At 39.6% G+C, this 16,593-nt stretch overlaps 1 protein-coding gene across 10 annotated transcripts in view; it reads right to left on the bottom strand.

Moving 5' to 3' along the window:
- The window catches only part of SEMA6A (semaphorin 6A), a 120,001-nt gene that overhangs the window by 31,060 nt on the left and 72,348 nt on the right, over positions 1–16,593 (bottom strand). For 5 of the 10 annotated variants that reach the window (XM_080574903.1, XM_080574902.1, XM_080574904.1 and 2 more), the window contains 9 exons: positions 15,749–15,966; positions 12,582–12,713; positions 9,601–9,756; positions 7,573–7,749; positions 6,639–6,779; positions 6,452–6,532; positions 4,414–4,472; positions 2,540–2,560; positions 2,356–2,406 (listed from right to left, as the gene is read on the bottom strand). In XM_080574903.1, coding sequence (XP_080431029.1) covers positions 2,356–2,406; positions 2,540–2,560; positions 4,414–4,472; positions 6,452–6,532; positions 6,639–6,779; positions 7,573–7,749; positions 9,601–9,756; positions 12,582–12,713; positions 15,749–15,966 — 1,036 coding nt within the window. The remainder of the gene's footprint in view (positions 1–2,355; positions 2,407–2,539; positions 2,561–4,413; positions 4,473–6,451; positions 6,533–6,638; positions 6,780–7,572; positions 7,750–9,600; positions 9,757–12,581; positions 12,714–15,748; positions 15,967–16,593) is intronic. The other 5 variants (XM_080574905.1, XM_080574906.1, XM_080574908.1 and 2 more) reach the window with 1 other exon arrangement.

Below are 16,593 nucleotides of genomic sequence, written 5' to 3'. Positions count from 1 at the left end.
ACACTGCTACAGAGTAGCAGTAAGTCTACCAAAGAGAGCTGATTTATGGTGGTATAAATCAGCCGAAAGGGGTAATCTAGCTATAAGACTTTTGCATCTGAGCATTTTGCATCCTGAGCATTCACTTGATTGGCAACCTGGTATGTCCCAGTGTTCTGAGGTTTAATCTATTATGAAATACCATTTAGTTACACATTTAATTGTATTCAATAACAGTAAAATAAACTATTTATAAAATTTTGTTTTCTCAAGAAAAAAAAAGAGCAGACATAACATTTAGCAAACATGAGCATGTTTACTGAGATTGGTTTACTGTCTAGTGCTGGAATTTTTTACAGTCCTCATGGGGAAGATCAAGAGAGGTGACTAGCACTTTGCCTTTTGTATTTTGCCCTGGTAGGTGGAAAGAGACTAACTACAGTAATATCATTAAGGTTATTTCAACTGAACCCATAAAGGAAGGGCTGTCTTGCCTAGTGACCATGTATCAGGATCTACATTAGAAATGTCAATGAAATCATCTGTGAAAGAGGGCATGAATGGGAACCGTTTGTGTTGGGTCAGCATTTTTCTCTCACATTTGGCAATAGGATCTTATTTTAAGAGCTGGGTTCATTCATGAAATCTATCACTGTGCTTGACATGCAAGTATAGTAACCTATACTCCCCTGGGACTACAGCTTTTTTCATTTTGACACTCACTTGAACCATTTTTCAGCTTTCTTGGTCAGATTAAAATACCAGCTTTGGCTAAAGTCCCTACTAATATGGTAGCTGATGGGATCCAGAACCACAGCCTACAGCTATAACTGTGCAGCCTCCAAACACACTTAGTAGTAGGAATCCTAAGACATTTCTGGCATGTTAGCAGTAGGCCAGGGCTATTTTCTTTTTCTTTAGATTCAGCAGTATGGGTTTTATTATTACTACTTATCCTTTAATTACTGCTCTATGTTTTGGATATATAGAAATTTTCAACAGAAAGAAACTACAAACTCTATAAGCAGATGAAACCATCAGTCTTCCATACATTACGAAGTCTCAACTTAGATTTTGTATATTCCCTTTACTGGTTTTCATTATCATACTTGCAAACAAATTTCACCTGCACATTTTCCATTTCCTGGTGATAAACAACATGGGAAATTTTATTTAATTTATTTTTAAATGCTGATCAGTATGATTGTGTTATTTATATTCTGCTGTACTATCATGTGTTGCTGTTGGTTCTGTTTGCATCTACATATTTTGCAGGCAGGAAACGAAGGGATCAATCTAATGTGCATCGTCACAACAGCAAACTAACCTACCTCTAGCTGCATTCAGCGAAACATATTATAAATTTGTCTGAGCTCTGATGAACTGTTAGTCTTGCACAGCCGGAATGAAAGCAATTTCACAAGCAAGTTCCCAGCCCTCCAAATTTCCAAATGGAAATTTGCCATTACCTTCACTGGGAACAGTATCACACATCCTCTTAGCTTGTGAGTACTTGTTTTTGTTCAGGACATCTAGGAAGAGAAGCTATTGCAATATAAGTCTAGGTTTGAATTTAAAGTGATTATTTATTCTGCAGTAATTCCTCAAGAAGACACTTATTCTGCACTCCAAGTGACACTGTAATCCACTTTCAAACATAGAACAAAGTGGTGTAAAGTACTGCGAGTGCAGATTAACAGCTGCCTGATGGGAAACTGCTACTCTAGGCTAGCAAAAATGCTCCTTTCAGCTTTGGTCATTTAATTTGCTGTGTGAATCCCCCTTTTTATTTACAGACCAGGTACCATAGGGGTATTATGATACTGCAAGCATGTACAACATAAATGACTCACTCCAGAAGTGAGAGAAACCTTTGGGACCCAGGGTATAACCCCATCTCAACTGACACAGGTAATAGTTAATTTGGTTTATGAGAGATTGTCTATCACCCATGGACAGTTCTGCTCCTTTCCCTAAATTATTGGTGACTAGCTGCTGTAGCAGTCATGACACCAGCCTGGACGACTCACGAGTGGGATGTAAGCTGTTTTGTTTTTCCCAGGGAACAGATAAGATGCATCATTGTTTCCAAGTGTTCCTTTGTCTGAGTGTTCAGATGAAGCATGCTCTTAATCATATCTGCTGGAGTGCCATTAAAATTGGCCATTTTAATTCAATGGAGACAGTTTTGGGGGAGGACTAGGAAAGAGGGATTGCAAATCAAGAAGCATGACTTAATCTTACTTGTGATTAGTGAATCAGGCCCTCAAAACCAAGACAAAACAAATAAGAAAGGGTTAGCAGCTATTTGACTAGAGAAAATACTAGCTAATACAAGGATCCAGGGAGAATTTTTTAAAACACCCATAAACTGACCATACGCAGTGTCGTAAGACATTTCATGATCAGGTGAAGCAGTTGAAATGTCTATGAACAAAATAAATTGGGAAGAAACATTAAATAAAACAAAAAATATGAAAATACATAAAAGTTTAGTAAAAAGTGATTCCTCCAAAATGGATTTTCTGTCAGTAAAAAGTGAAACTAGGAACTTCCTTACCATTCAGGGCTACGAAGGAATCTGAAAGACAAATAACAGGGGAAAAATCATTATTTCTCTCTCTTTTTTTTTTTTTTTTTAATAGTTTGCTGCTAACAACCTTTTATGCTTCAGCTGATATCTATATGATTATTATCCTAAGGATCCAGGCAAAACTAATATTCAGACATACCTTTAAACAATGTCTGACTTTAAAAGTGTTCATGACTAGCCCCGTGCAAGGGACAAGTGGGAAGGACAATTTTCCCTTTGCCATGGATTTCTTTGCAAGGTCACATCCTATTCCAATGCAAGGCACAAGGAGTGATAAAGCTAGAATCATGAGCTGATGAGGACAAAACTCACATGATCCAAGACCACATAAAGTAAAAAGATCAGTCAGCTTAGCAGGGAGTGAAATCTACCCCTGTGCAGTGTCAAGGTTCAATGCATCACTCCGGGCTGAAGAGGGACTTAGGCAGGGTATTGGCTTTACTGCTCGCTGTACAGGAGCAGAACTCTCTCCATGAGCACAACTTGCTCTTTCTGAATCATCTCCTATGTTTCTTTAATGTGTAACTGATGTCAGGTAGACTCCGCTCCTGTCTAACCTATTTGCCCAAGGAGAGCAGAACTATGTTGAAAAGGGCTGAAAAGGGCAAAGTTGTACCAGCTGGGAACTGACCTGGTTTTGGTGCTAGCCCATTTTACAGGGAGCACAGAAAGGACTGTGTGTACACCTCCTTCAAAAAACTTAAGAGACTGCCTAAATGGCCCTATTTTAGGGCACAGGGAAGTGCAGCTGAAACAAGGGCAAGCAGAGGCTGAAATCCTTGTACTCCCGTAAGCACAGTGATCACAATAATAAATGACTCTTGAACAAGGATGCGCAAGGCATGAGAATGTTCTAGCTTTCTCCATAGATTATGGACTGCACTGTATCCCAGAGCACACTCTCGCCCTCTGTTATTTTGCTCTGTATTCCAAAAGTAATGACTCTCACTTCCTGAGCTCTGTTTTTTTTTTTTTTTGTTTTGTTTTGTTTTGTTTTGGGTGTGTGTCTATAGGCATTAGTGCAAATTGCACCAAAAAGAATGTGATTCTTGATTTCATAAGGTTTGTAAATAATAGTTGGGGCTCACAATTAAACCAACTTTGGCAAGAACATTTGGAACAACAGCTGTCTTGAACAAGCTACACAGCTGCTGGTGTTCCTGACAGCTCAGAAATCAGCATCCAAGGTTTCTTTGCACATAGTGCAAGCTGGGCACTTTTAAGCATCTCAGTACAAAATGTAAATATTTAAAGACTGTGTTTAAGCTTCCAACTCATGCTGTCAGTACCTAAGGTTTACCATTAACATTTCTTAGGCAGGATCAGTAGTGCCTGATCCTTAACATTGCTACATTGTCCAGCCTGTTTGTAAAATCAACTAAGGTTCACAAACACATAAGTTCCCACTTCTTGATTTGGACCCAAAGATGAAGACATGTTTCACTGTCTCCCTGTTATGCATGGGAGTGTAGTCCAAGTCACAATCTATACAAGAAACCAAGCTCCTTCTGCACATCTACATAAACAACCCAACCACCGTGACTGATAAACACAATGAACACTCATCTCATTATTTCATTGCTATAATCAATATCCTCTAGAACCATGGTCTTCCCACTACATAACTGCTATGAAGACCAGTGTTTGTATAAATCACATCAATTGGGCTATTTAAATACATTTAAACATCTGTTCCTCCTCTTCCTGCACCTTTAGCTGCAGTTGCTGTCCCTGTTGTGCCTTACGTTGCTACAAAAGAATGCCCGACAGGTAAGGGCGATTTGAGGCATTCAGAAAGACGCTGTTACACATGGTAAATAGAGGGTAAAAGCTTTGCTTACTTTGGCAGTCACCCAGGCCATCTGTATTGCCATGTTCTATGTCCTGCTCAAATGCCAGCCTAAATAATAGAAAGAAACATAACAGTATGAATAACGATAGTCACAAGCACCACCAGAAAGAAATTATCCCATCTGCAACTGAAATAAAGACACACCATGAAACCAGCCATTTCTTTGGAACTTCCCCATGAAGGCTAAAAGATTCCAAGATAGGCATTCAATTATTTTGTCATTGCTAAGTGATTCTTTGGCTTCTGATGACTCCTTGTGTGTTTTTTTTCTTCTTTGAAAATCTACTGCATACTTCATTGTCAAGGGAGGCAAACATTCATATATTTTTAAACTGTTAAATCAAAAAAAAAATATGACATTCTCATGAGCAGTTACGATCCTACCTTGACTTGTCCATACAGTAGTCAAGGTGCACCAACGTTTTGACATGGGAAGGAAGCTAAACTATTGGCTAGGTACTGTGCTTGGGGGACAAACTTGCATTTTCAAAGTTGTTTAGGTAGTGCACTGAACATGGTTGCAGGGCATAAGGTCCAGATCACGAAGTGAATTACGCTTAATTTAAGGGCCTGTACTGATAAATACCTACAGGCTTTCCTAGCTGACATTCCCAATTCAGACTCCTAACCTGTGCCAGTAATTTTGGATAACTAGTGAAGCTGTTCTTCCAAGTTCCCGATACAGTAAGAGATGAATGACAAGAGCCCTGGAAAACCTCCAATACAAGCGTCTGTCTACATTAGTCAGCATCCTGATGTGGAGGCATAATTACCCATATAGAAACTTAATTCCCAGCACTATGTCCTTAAAACTACTGCTCAACTGTCACCTACTCCAAGAGGGCACCTAACACCTCTGCCTCCTGTTGGTTAATTTAGAAGTCCACCAGACATCCGAACAGTTGATCTGGATCTCCTCCCAAGTGCTTTGCATTGGATAGAGAGCAACCTGCCATGCTCACCTGTGGACTGCACCACTGCAAGCTGCACTGCTTCTGTCTTGATGGATTTATTGATAAATAGTAGAGACACTTTTGAAAGTAAGGTACAAACCTCCCCATAACCTTGTCATGGCAAGTGCAAAAAACCTCAAGCACCTCTAGAAGGCTGAGAAAACCTCATATGCACACAGGTGAACTTCAATGGTATTTTACCAAGTATCCAACAGAAACAGCACCCACTTTTGTAAGAAAGCATGTAAGTATATAGACATAGGTATAGTTTCCACAGTGGACAAGACAATTTGAATTGAAATGGCAAATTAAGAACATGAAGGAACCACAGGGATGGTAAGTCTTCCATTATACACTGAAGACCTGTACAGACTCAGGGTTAAGCTGGGCTGGCTGTAGGGCTACTGGGGTTATGTGATGTTTGTGCTACATTTACACCATTATCTTGAAGTTTAGTTGTACATCAGAGTGGGCAAGTGTGAACTGTGTCAGATGTGTCCAAGAAATGAGAGGTCTGAAGTAGGTCTGCTTCCTGCAAGGCTTAAGTAACCATACTTAAACAAAACCTCACAGACTTTCATTATTATAAAATAATTAAATTCTACTGTTGAGCAAGGGGAGATCCAGCACTTCTCTGAATCTACTTTAAGCTCTTACTGTGCTCTGTGATTCCTCTTAGTAATGCACAGTAAATTAGAAGGACTGGTTTTGTTTTCAGTGGACAAATTGCTTCAGTAATTTAATTTGGATTCTATTGCCTCTTTAATCAGCTGTGATGGCTCCAGTGTGGGCTGGTCCAGACACAGCCATCCAGTTCCCTCTTTTCAACAACACGTGGGCCTTAGTACAGCTCTTTCATTTTATTCTTCCTCTTCTTTCAGCAGTCACCAATCAGCTGACAGTTCACACAAAAAAAAAATTTGTGAGAAATTTCAGAGAATGCAAATAAGATAGGAACAAACACTTCACGCATTTTTCTACCCTGAGAGCCCCACATTTCAAACAGCTCACTCCAAGTCTGTCCGGCGCCACCGCCAGCGCTTCATGGCCCTTCCAGCAAAAGCCATTACTCACTTAGCGCCAAGGACCAGCTGTGTGCATGCCCCACTCTCCTTCACCCAGCCGCAATAGGGGTCTCGGGATGCTATGCAGGCCCTTGAGAAAGAAGAGCAGAAGGAGGCATTCTTGAGTGCTCTCACATTCCCCACGCCTGGAACATGGGCTTCCAACAAGAGGGCAAGTGCCACCACAAAGCACATACTTTTTGCATTTGCCATGGCGCTCACACCGCCCCAGGGGAACCTTGATGACGCAAGTGGAGAAGGCAACGTAAAGGGCACTGCTGGGCTTGTCAAGCTGCATACCCACAATCCGCTTGTCTTCCACGCTGTCGTAACTGCACCTGATTCGAAAACGTGAGATGAAGTTAAAAGTGAGTTCCTCTGGCAACCAGATGAAAACCTAATGATTCCTCAATCTCAAAAACAAACAAAAAAACAAAAAAAAACACGAACAAACAACAACAACAAAAACAAAAACAGACAAAACAAACAAACAAACCAACATAAACAAAACCTGAAAAGGGGAGAACTGAATGAGCCAAGGAGGAAAAAGAATACACAATAGCCATTAAATGCAGTGGTAGAAAGATATATAAGCAAGTATTAAAGCATTAAAAATGCATGGGGCCAGAGAAGTGGAGAGATACTACACACGAAACAAGCTTTCTGAGGGCTCTTCAGTTTTTCTGTTTATCCTTCTGCGGCACTCAAAGTAGCTGAGATTTCTGTGTGCTTATGACCCACTTCAAAGCCCCCTTAGGCATATTTGAGGAAGGCTAAAATGTGGGAAATTTCCCTTGGAGAGTAGCTTGCTGGTTGGTGAGTTATTTGGAGAGGAATCAGTTTTTTATAGGATTACAAAATTAATCTCCCTTTGCAGAATTTTGCTTTTAATTATCCTTCAACTGCTGCATAGGATGATGGGCTATTTTCTAGACATGCTGAAAAAAAAATATTTTATTTCAATGTAGAGACTGACAACCAGACATCCCCCCACTCCCCAAACAATAGAAAATGACTCAGAGAACTTGGCTTCTTCTAGCCCGCTTCCCTTTTCATGGGACAACTTGCTCTCTGGGAAATCAGAAGTGTCAAAAGTCACCAATACACGAGTACAAAGAATCAGATACACACTTTTCAGGATTGTAAATGTTCATCTCCTCCAGGAAAAGGCTGTCATTTAGGAAACCACTGTTTCCTGTCCGTGCCAAGAACTTCAGGATGATTCCCTTCTCTGATCCCAAGAAAACCACAGTGTAGTTCTGATATGGCCCAGCAGTAGAGTCGACAGCAATTTTGGTCAGGCGGTATCTAGAAAAACAATACAGCATTTTGCATCATGTGGATTAGATTGCCATTTATTTTATCTCTTTTTCCACTTCAAATAACTATGTGATAGCCTCTGAGCAACCATATAGCATATTTAAGCACTTCTAACTGAATAACCCTGTAAGTCAACACAGACTGTACCAGTTTGGCTCCCCAAATGGTGGGGAATTTCCATGTGTTTGTGTGCTTATCCAGATGTCAAATAGTTAGCAGACATGTCTTCAACAGCAAACCTCACGCAGAAGGCTGAAGGGCTGTAAAGAGTCTGAGACAATTTAGGAATTAACCTTCCAAACAAAACCGAAGTACTAGCCTGATGATTTCTATAGGCAGGTAAAGAAAATCAGCACAGTGATTTTTCAGTTTTATTTTTTTAATTACAAGTTCATTTACATTAAAAGCAACAATACTGATAACAGATCTACATTCAATTTTTCTCCCTCCCCCCCTTTATTTTTTTTTTTTCAGGAAAAGCTGTGCCTGTGCAATGCTGAGAAGGTAAACCTTATTTTATCTGACTAAAAGTAATCATATAACAACCACTAAGCAAGTTCAGTGTTAAGGCAATATCAAATTGTGGGATCACATCATTTATTAAAGATGAGTACTGGTGATTTGGTACTAGTTATCAGGTACTGGAGATCAAAGGAAAGCACTCTACGGAGCTTGCTGTTCTCATCTTTGGTTGGAGGTATGTAACTGGAATGCAGCAGAGCAATGTTGCTGGGCTTGAAACCACCAGGCCTTTATAAACCCCAGGGTTTTCAACATTTCCTCAGGAAAATAGTTTACTGTTACCTCACGACAACTCTTTGCACCAGCTGTTCATGCAGCATTAAACACAGGGTCTCTGCTTTAACCTCAAGGCACACCAGCCCTGGCACTTTGGCTCCCAAGTGAGGCCCCTGATATAACATAACTGGAAGCTAAAGATGACCCACATAGGAAGCAGCTTGTCCAGGACTAGACTAAGATCAGAGAACTGGTGCCCCTATGAGCCAGGGATCATCATGTGTCATCGTTTTTCGCTCCAAATCGAAAATCAGTGGCCTTTGATCCAGCATAAGTACCTGACAGAACATACACTACTAAAACTAAGCCAAACCCTTCCAGTGCTAAATACTACTCATAATATGGCAAATAATATGGGAAATATGGCAAAAGTTAGTCACTTTATTCCAACCACAGCTGGAGGGCAGAAAAGTAGCATAGTGACCACAGCATGACACAGGAGTGGGAACATATTTTCAAAGGAAGGGTATGGTGTATTTGAGACTTTTTGATTTATGAGTCTTTGTTCGAGTCTCTTCTTTATTATTTTTCTCTTGTTGTCATAGAAAGGATACAGATTATGTGATTGCTTCTGCCTGCACACTTCTGTAAACAGTAAAACATACCAGTACATATCGCAACAGACATCTTCATATACTGTGAACATATCCTGGTAGGCATGCTTGTATTCTGTATACATATCCCTGGGCTATCTGTTGATCCTTGTCCAAAGTTTTCTACAGAGCTGTCCCAAACACTGACCCATAAGCCAAGAGGCAGGTCAACATTCCCTGCACTTCATTTCCCCCAGGATCCGGTTTCAGCCCAGCATGGTTGGAAAGAAGTGAGTTTTTTTTTCTTTTTTTTTTTTTTTTTTTTCTCCTATCTTGGAAGCTGCTCAGGGAGTTCTACAGCATCTGCTCAGCACTGCCATCTCTCCTAGCTGGAGTCATGCCCAGCACAACAGGGATGTTTACAGAATTTGAGAGCATTGTAAGCAAGATCATTAGCACAACCTGACAGCACGCTACAATGAGGAAGAGTCCATTTGGAGGCACTTACCTGACCATCGTTCTCAGGAACCAGGGTCGATTGACAATAGAAGGTACGGCCTCATCCATCAGTGGATGCGTTTTGATGAAATTCAGAGTATCGTCCGGGAACTCATTAGAGGTTACATATTTTTCTAATGATGTAGAGCCAGCACAGCAACCAGGCCTAAATAAAACAAGAAGGCAAATCCAGAACACTTATTTGATGTCTAAGTGCAAATCTCATTTCTGTAACAACTGTCATGATGTCCTCAGTAAAATCTGAAGTGCATTGCAATGTTTCAAATGAAGGATTGAGAAGTCTCTTGGACTTGTTTAGCCCCTCGGGAAAGCTCCAAGCCTTCTGTCCTCTACTCCAGACCAAAAGAACTTCCATGCTGCCACGTAAAAGAACAAATCCATTTCTTTAGCAGGAGTTTGATGTGCACAGTTTGTAGTTCATCCACTCACATGGAACCTAATTACTTTATCTGTGCGTTTGACTTAATGCTGTTCACTGGCAGAGACACTTTCTGATCTGTAACTTGACTAGCTGACTGTTCTTTCTTGGAATAAAAGAAATCGATATCATATGGAAGGAAATTGTTCTTATGGGTAAAAGAGTGCTGATTTCAGTACTTTCTGGTAGAAAGAGGACTACTGAAGAAGACAACCCAGCAAGCATCCATGTAAGCATTGGTTTTACCCTTCTTTCAGGGAGAATTTAAGTGTTGTAGCACATAGAGGACTTTCACTGAGAAGTTAAATAATCATTCTTGGACAATTTAAATGCAAATCTACTCACTGTATTCCTAAAATCTCTCGTCCTCCTCTAACGTAATTTACCCTTCTTGCCTCAACAGGTAATCTCTACATTGGAAGCAGCATCATTCTCTGCCTGTTATTAATATTTTGTGGATTACATTCTCCAACAAAAAATTCATTTGATCCCATTTCCTGGACCATTATGATCCTCCAGCCTTCGAGCCACTGTGAGATGAGAAGATAATCCACTCATAATCATTCTGCAGTGTCCAGTCTTCATTTGACCTAAAGTGGGTAGAGCCACTGACATCAGTGAAGTAATTCCAGCTTGAACAAAGTATAATGCTGGTTCTGTCATACCTGCCACTCTGATTTAGATAAATATTCAAAATTTAGGTAACCAAATGTTATGTAGGAAGCTAACACAGGTCTGGAAGGGACTAACTGGGTAAATGAATATAGTCCTGCACAGATGTGTAATAAACATTATGTGCAGAGATTGTGTGATCTGCCTCTCCAGATCCAAAATATTCTGGTGGTTTTGTGACTACATACAGAAATACCAATAAAGGGAGAGAAGGAGAAATCAAGGGCATCACCGATCTCCTAAATCCTTGACAAGGGCATTGATTTATTGGGTGAAATTCTCTAGGGAGCAGCCTATGCTTTCTGGCACTTCAGTACCTAGAGTTTCCGTACGTCTAATCTGAAGGCCTATTTTTTCCTAAATCCTAGTCACCAGATTGGATTAATCCTGTTATAATCTCAAAACTGGCTTAATTGAATAAACATAAAACTGAGTAAACCCTCCTGTTCATCTGAGCAAAAAAGGGAAGCAAGGCCCCTGAAAGGTTCCAGTAAGCCTCTGACAAATGTTAGGATCAATAGGAGCACTAATATTTCTGCACCATATTCTGCACGTTTGAGATATCCAAACAAAAATGACCTTATTTCAAAGGCATCTTTTGCCTCTTATGAATTTCAACATGAGTTGCTAGTAATGATTATTTCCATTAAGCAGATTGATGGCCAAATATTATATGAAACACTGTTTACTGGTTCAGCTCTCATTATCTCCTACTGACTCAGAAGAAGTAACAGTATCCTATCTTCGTTGTGACCGTTAGCATGGTATTGGATCATCTCACAAACTTACAAGGCAACTTTCTCTTCTCCCCTCCCACTGAAAAGAAGTAAGATTTTTCTTTATGCTTTTCCATTGTCCCTGCAAATATTCTTTATATGAATATTGTTTTCAAATAAATGATCTTGGAGCCCTCATGCAGTCTTTCTTCACAAAGGCAGCCCATCACATCAGTGAGTTGCTGAAACACTGCAAAAACGAGAAGAAAATCCAGGGCCAGTGCAGGTAGATGCCTTTCTAGGGCTCAGACTGAAAACAGACACAGAATTTTTGAGATCTTCCAGGCATTACCAGGTTCTTCTCTTGACTGACAACCTCAGAGTAAACACAGCATTGGGACAGTATACTTGGTAAGTCTCTAAAACATGGTGGGCTAAATCTGGACTTGTGTAGAATCCCAGTAGCCACCACAGAGCTTTAGACTATTTATTTATTTATTTATTTTAAGATATGAAAGATAACACAGATAATATAAAACATATATTAAAGTGGTAGAGCTTGTGCATAAATTAATTTGCTCTATCTACATTTACATCATATTCTTAGAGCAAAATAACACGTGTAAATGGATTAACAACTGACTGTCAACACCATTTTGCACAAAAGGTGTGCTTGTAGGAAATAGAAAGAAAGTGTAATAAGGGAACTACATGCAAATAGAAGGGAAGTGGAAGCAGGAAAAGCAACTCAGGAGAAATGACGTAAAACAAACCTCTATTCTGATGGAACGCTGCCTGCCCTGCCTCCCCATCCTCTATTGCAAGTGAATTGTATGTTAACCCCAGAAGAGCAAATCTCAGAACTAGTACAGACTTTGCTACAAGAAACATCCATTACTGAACCAATTTGCAACAGGTAACTCATAGCTCTATTAAAATGGCAGTTATTCTGACCAAACGGATATGATGCTGGCCTGATTTATTTTACACAAATATGGTTTAAGTGAAAAAAATCCCATTTTCATATCTTAGCTCCAAATGCAACTTAACTCCTTTTTCATTACTACAATATATATCTTCATCTGGATCTGTACTTTAAAAGACTATTCAAATTGTCAAAAACTCTGCACGCAGCAGAACAATATCACTACACATTAAACATACCTGGGTTTGGGCACTCGTTCATCAGGAACCGGTGTCCATGTGGAATCTGGAGACTTTTGTTCTTTGAATCTCCCAGTAAATACATTGGCAATGTCAAGCATGTCATAGGCACAGACTGCAGAGCCAGGGATGCTGCAAAGTGACATTTCCAAGAAATTGTTACTCACTCTGCAGTTATGCATAAAATCTTGAGTGAAAAACATGTTGTATAGAAGTCTTCCTGTCACAGGCTACTCAATCCCGAACTTTGTAACCTCTGAGTATTGACAGGAAAAGCCAACCCCATGGAAAAGACTGAAATGTACCGATCAGCAGACAGCTCCTGCCAGCACAATTTGTTTCAAAGCCTCTATAGAAAGAAGTAATTGCAATAATCTTGAAGAGGAGAAAGAATCTGGGAAACTCTGTGTACCACTGGGAATGCATGAGGAGTAATAGCCAGTCTCATTTAGAGCCCATTATTTGGAAATTTAAGTTCTTGTAAGTCACAACATTTTCTCAGTATGAATTTTCACAGTCCCTGTCATGCCTCAAAAACACACTGCAGACAGTTCAGAAGCTGGAGCTGATCAAACTGGAAGCATGCTGCACTGTGCCACTGGCCTGGCATTTGCACATTATTACTCCATCCTCTTACAGCCTCATCTCTGGCAGGTTTTCCCAATGGAAAGAAGTTAACTATGCTCGGCAATTTGGTTAACTCAATTATTCAATGAGGTGTAAAGAGCTTGTAGAAGCAAATACAATCAGATTTTTAGATGATAAAGTTGTAAATTTCAACTCTTTGATTATTTGCATGCAACTGCATGGTAGCATTGTCTAAACATAATTATAACCTTACCTACATGCTTTCTGAAAAGCCTAGGGTTTTCCCATGGTCAGTCACTTGGAAGCATGAATTATTCATTTATCCACCTTTCATTTTTTTACACATGAACTACTGTATTCATGTCTGACTTTCACTACGTGATTTTATCAGATAAATAGCATGAACCCAGCTGGCTGAGGCTTTCAATCTTGCTTTTAGCCAGTAGGTTATTATACACCAAAGAGAAAACGTAGGAACTATAACACTGTTACAGAGAATAAAACAAAACTCATAAGGGTACATAAATTGATAGAAAAACAATTGCTTGAATATTTAAAGATTTTGAAATGCTTATTATTGAAGGAAACAACAAGCAGGGAGATAGTATTAGTCTTACTTTCATCTCCACAGGGCGGGTTTTTATATGGAAGGAAACTTACTTCAAAGCTTTATATTAACACGATACTGCACAGCAAGAGTTTTAAGGTGAAGCAGCTACATATATTTCAACATAAAGGTTGGTCAGGGGTGTATTTGGCTGCATGCAGGACCACATCCTAAGGCATTGCAAGTCCCACTACAGATAGAAGGTTTTACACATTGCTGGATTAAGCACTAAAGAAAAAACAACCCTAAAATCTTCAGGCTTACTCTATAGAACTAAACGCGCTGAGAACTGTCCTCATCACGAATCTCCACAGTGTCAGAGGGATCACTACAGTGAGAAGACTGCAGAAACTTTTTCCGTTGGGGATGGCAATTATCAGGTCCACAGTGTCATAAAACAATATGGATGGAGCACTGTGGGTCACAGACAGGCAATCTCTTACCCACTGACTACAACCCACCACCAGCTCCCACCCAGGGTGATCTCAGATTGGATTGAGGAATCTGTGCCAGCTCACTCCAGGGGGATGCTCTTGTTCCAGAGATCAAAGAAATTTGTATTTAAAAACAAGTACTTAGATTCTAAAACACAGGGTTTCAAGTAAAGGATTATTCATGACATACCACAGGAAATACTAGCAGAATAGGACATCTCAATGTATAGATAATCTCAAGATACAGCCTATTTGCTTATGCTGATTCTCTGTTTATTTGTTTTTATTTAAACAGTTTACAAAAAAAAAAAGAGCAGATAATATAAAACTGCATTCCCTATTGGTGGCATTATTTTCTTCCACTGCATTTCCTATTGTTTTGATGTCAAAAGCAGTGATTAAACAGAGGGCTGGGCTTACTCTCATTTGAAGTCAGCTCTGTGCATGACCTCACTAAGGTCAGGCTTTGACGAGAGGTGGCAAGTGTACAGCAAAACCAGATGAATTTCAGCTATAAAATTCCCCTTTCAACTCAAGCATTACGCCATGAAACAGCAATATATTTTTAATTAGACTGTTAGTTTTTTTTTTTCTTCACTTTTCCAGGAGAATTCAATAATTAGATACAGTTACTATTCTAATAACTTCTGGAGAAACATTATAATGCGTAATGGCAATAAATTCTTAGCAGATTAATTGATGCTTTTTGGAAACCATGTGAGCAGTGAAATACAGATGTTTGAAGAATGGGTCCTCTTATTGGTACCTGCTTGTGTTATGGCTGTATTTCAGCAAGGTTAGGACTCCTGTGTGTAGATTCTGCAGCACAAAGTCATGTTGATGTGGCCAGGAAAAGGAAGAGATTTTTCTTTTAGCTCGGTTCCTCCTTTCCCCCTTGCTCCCAGAAACTTCTGTTAAGAGCATCACGGCTTGCAGCTCCAGGGGTTAAAAAGCTGAAAGATTGGCTGACTCAATATGAAGGGTTCAAGACACCCCTCTATGAGAATAAATAGGCAAAGTAGGAACTGACAGACTGTAAAGCTTTAGTAGGCTCCACTACTCCCCTCTCTTTGATCTAGAGACTTTCCTTGCAGAGAGCAGGAAGGATGAGGACTTTGGCTCTCCCAGGACAAAATGTTGGTAGAGATGCACGAAATAGAGGAAAGGAGCATGTGAACAGGACAGACCTGGTCCTCTCTCTGCAAGAAAGGAAAACTGTGTTTTCTCTTTGTAATAACCTTCTGCAAGTTACACTACGTAAAACTTCTTGGTGGCTGGTCTGAATTATTCTAATGTAAAGAAAATGTCCAAGGAATGTGTCCAGATAGTAAATGTTTGAAAGCTGCTCTAAATTATCAAATATCAAATGCAGTAAGCAATGGCAGGGTGCCTTAAAACGAAACACAAACTATCAGTAAGTGCATGGTGTATAATAATTACATTGTATGAGCAATCACTTCTTGGACCTTCATGGAGTAAAAACAAACTGCAATGAAAAGCGAAACGTAAAGGAAACAAAAGGTTATTGTGCCTATTACCTATTATATGGAGTGGAGAAGGTTGCTAAAACAACATCTCGGCCATTGAAATGGATAACATCTGTAACTGCCTGCAGTATATTGAAATAGAAGTGCGAATCGCCAGGAACTGAGCAGTTCAAACGAGCCTTGAGAAAGGAAGTCCACTGTTTTTCCAGCACTCTCTGAGATCCTCCCATGTCATTTTTGCAAACCTGAGCCACCCTTGGGAAAACTACCTGGAAAGAGTAGAGCAAAAATAATTTAGAAAATGAAATGTTTGTTTGAACTTGAAGACTCTACAGGAATTTTGCTTTTAAAACATTTGAAACAACACAGCAAGGTGCTTAATTTAATCCCATGTTTCCATAATCTGTGACAAATAAGAAACAGAAAAAAATCAGCTTTGGAACAGTGTGCTATAAAAGATAAGGCTGTGGCATTTAATATACAGTCATAAATCCTTCAGGAGATCTGTTCTCAAACCATATAAAACTCATTTCCATACAGACTGCTTAGCTTTCTATTTCCCCAAACAAAAGCACATTTTATATTCACAATCCCTACAACCCACGCCGCCTGCTCTGACTCTTGTATTTTCAGCACTTAAAGACTATGCAAATCTTGGTGGGCTTTTATTCCTGCCCTCCACCTTTGTGACCTTGGTCAGCTTTTCTGACTGCTTAGTCAGAACGCTATTGTGAAATTCACAAAAATGCAGAAAGTGTTTAATTATTCTTTGAAGGATGGCAGAGCACAAAATTCCTACCCCTCTTTACTCCAATTCAGTTTTCCTAAAGAAAAATATCTCCTTGCTTTAGAAGCCATTTTTAACATCTGCCTAGTATGCTGAACTAAAAACATTT

This window comes from Anser brachyrhynchus, assembly GCF_964034855.1.
Source record: "Anser brachyrhynchus genome assembly, chromosome: Z".
NCBI lineage: Eukaryota > Metazoa > Chordata > Aves > Anseriformes > Anatidae > Anser > Anser brachyrhynchus.
The sequence above is the reverse complement of the archived record's forward strand: the minus strand, read 5'-3'. Positions and strand labels throughout refer to the sequence as shown.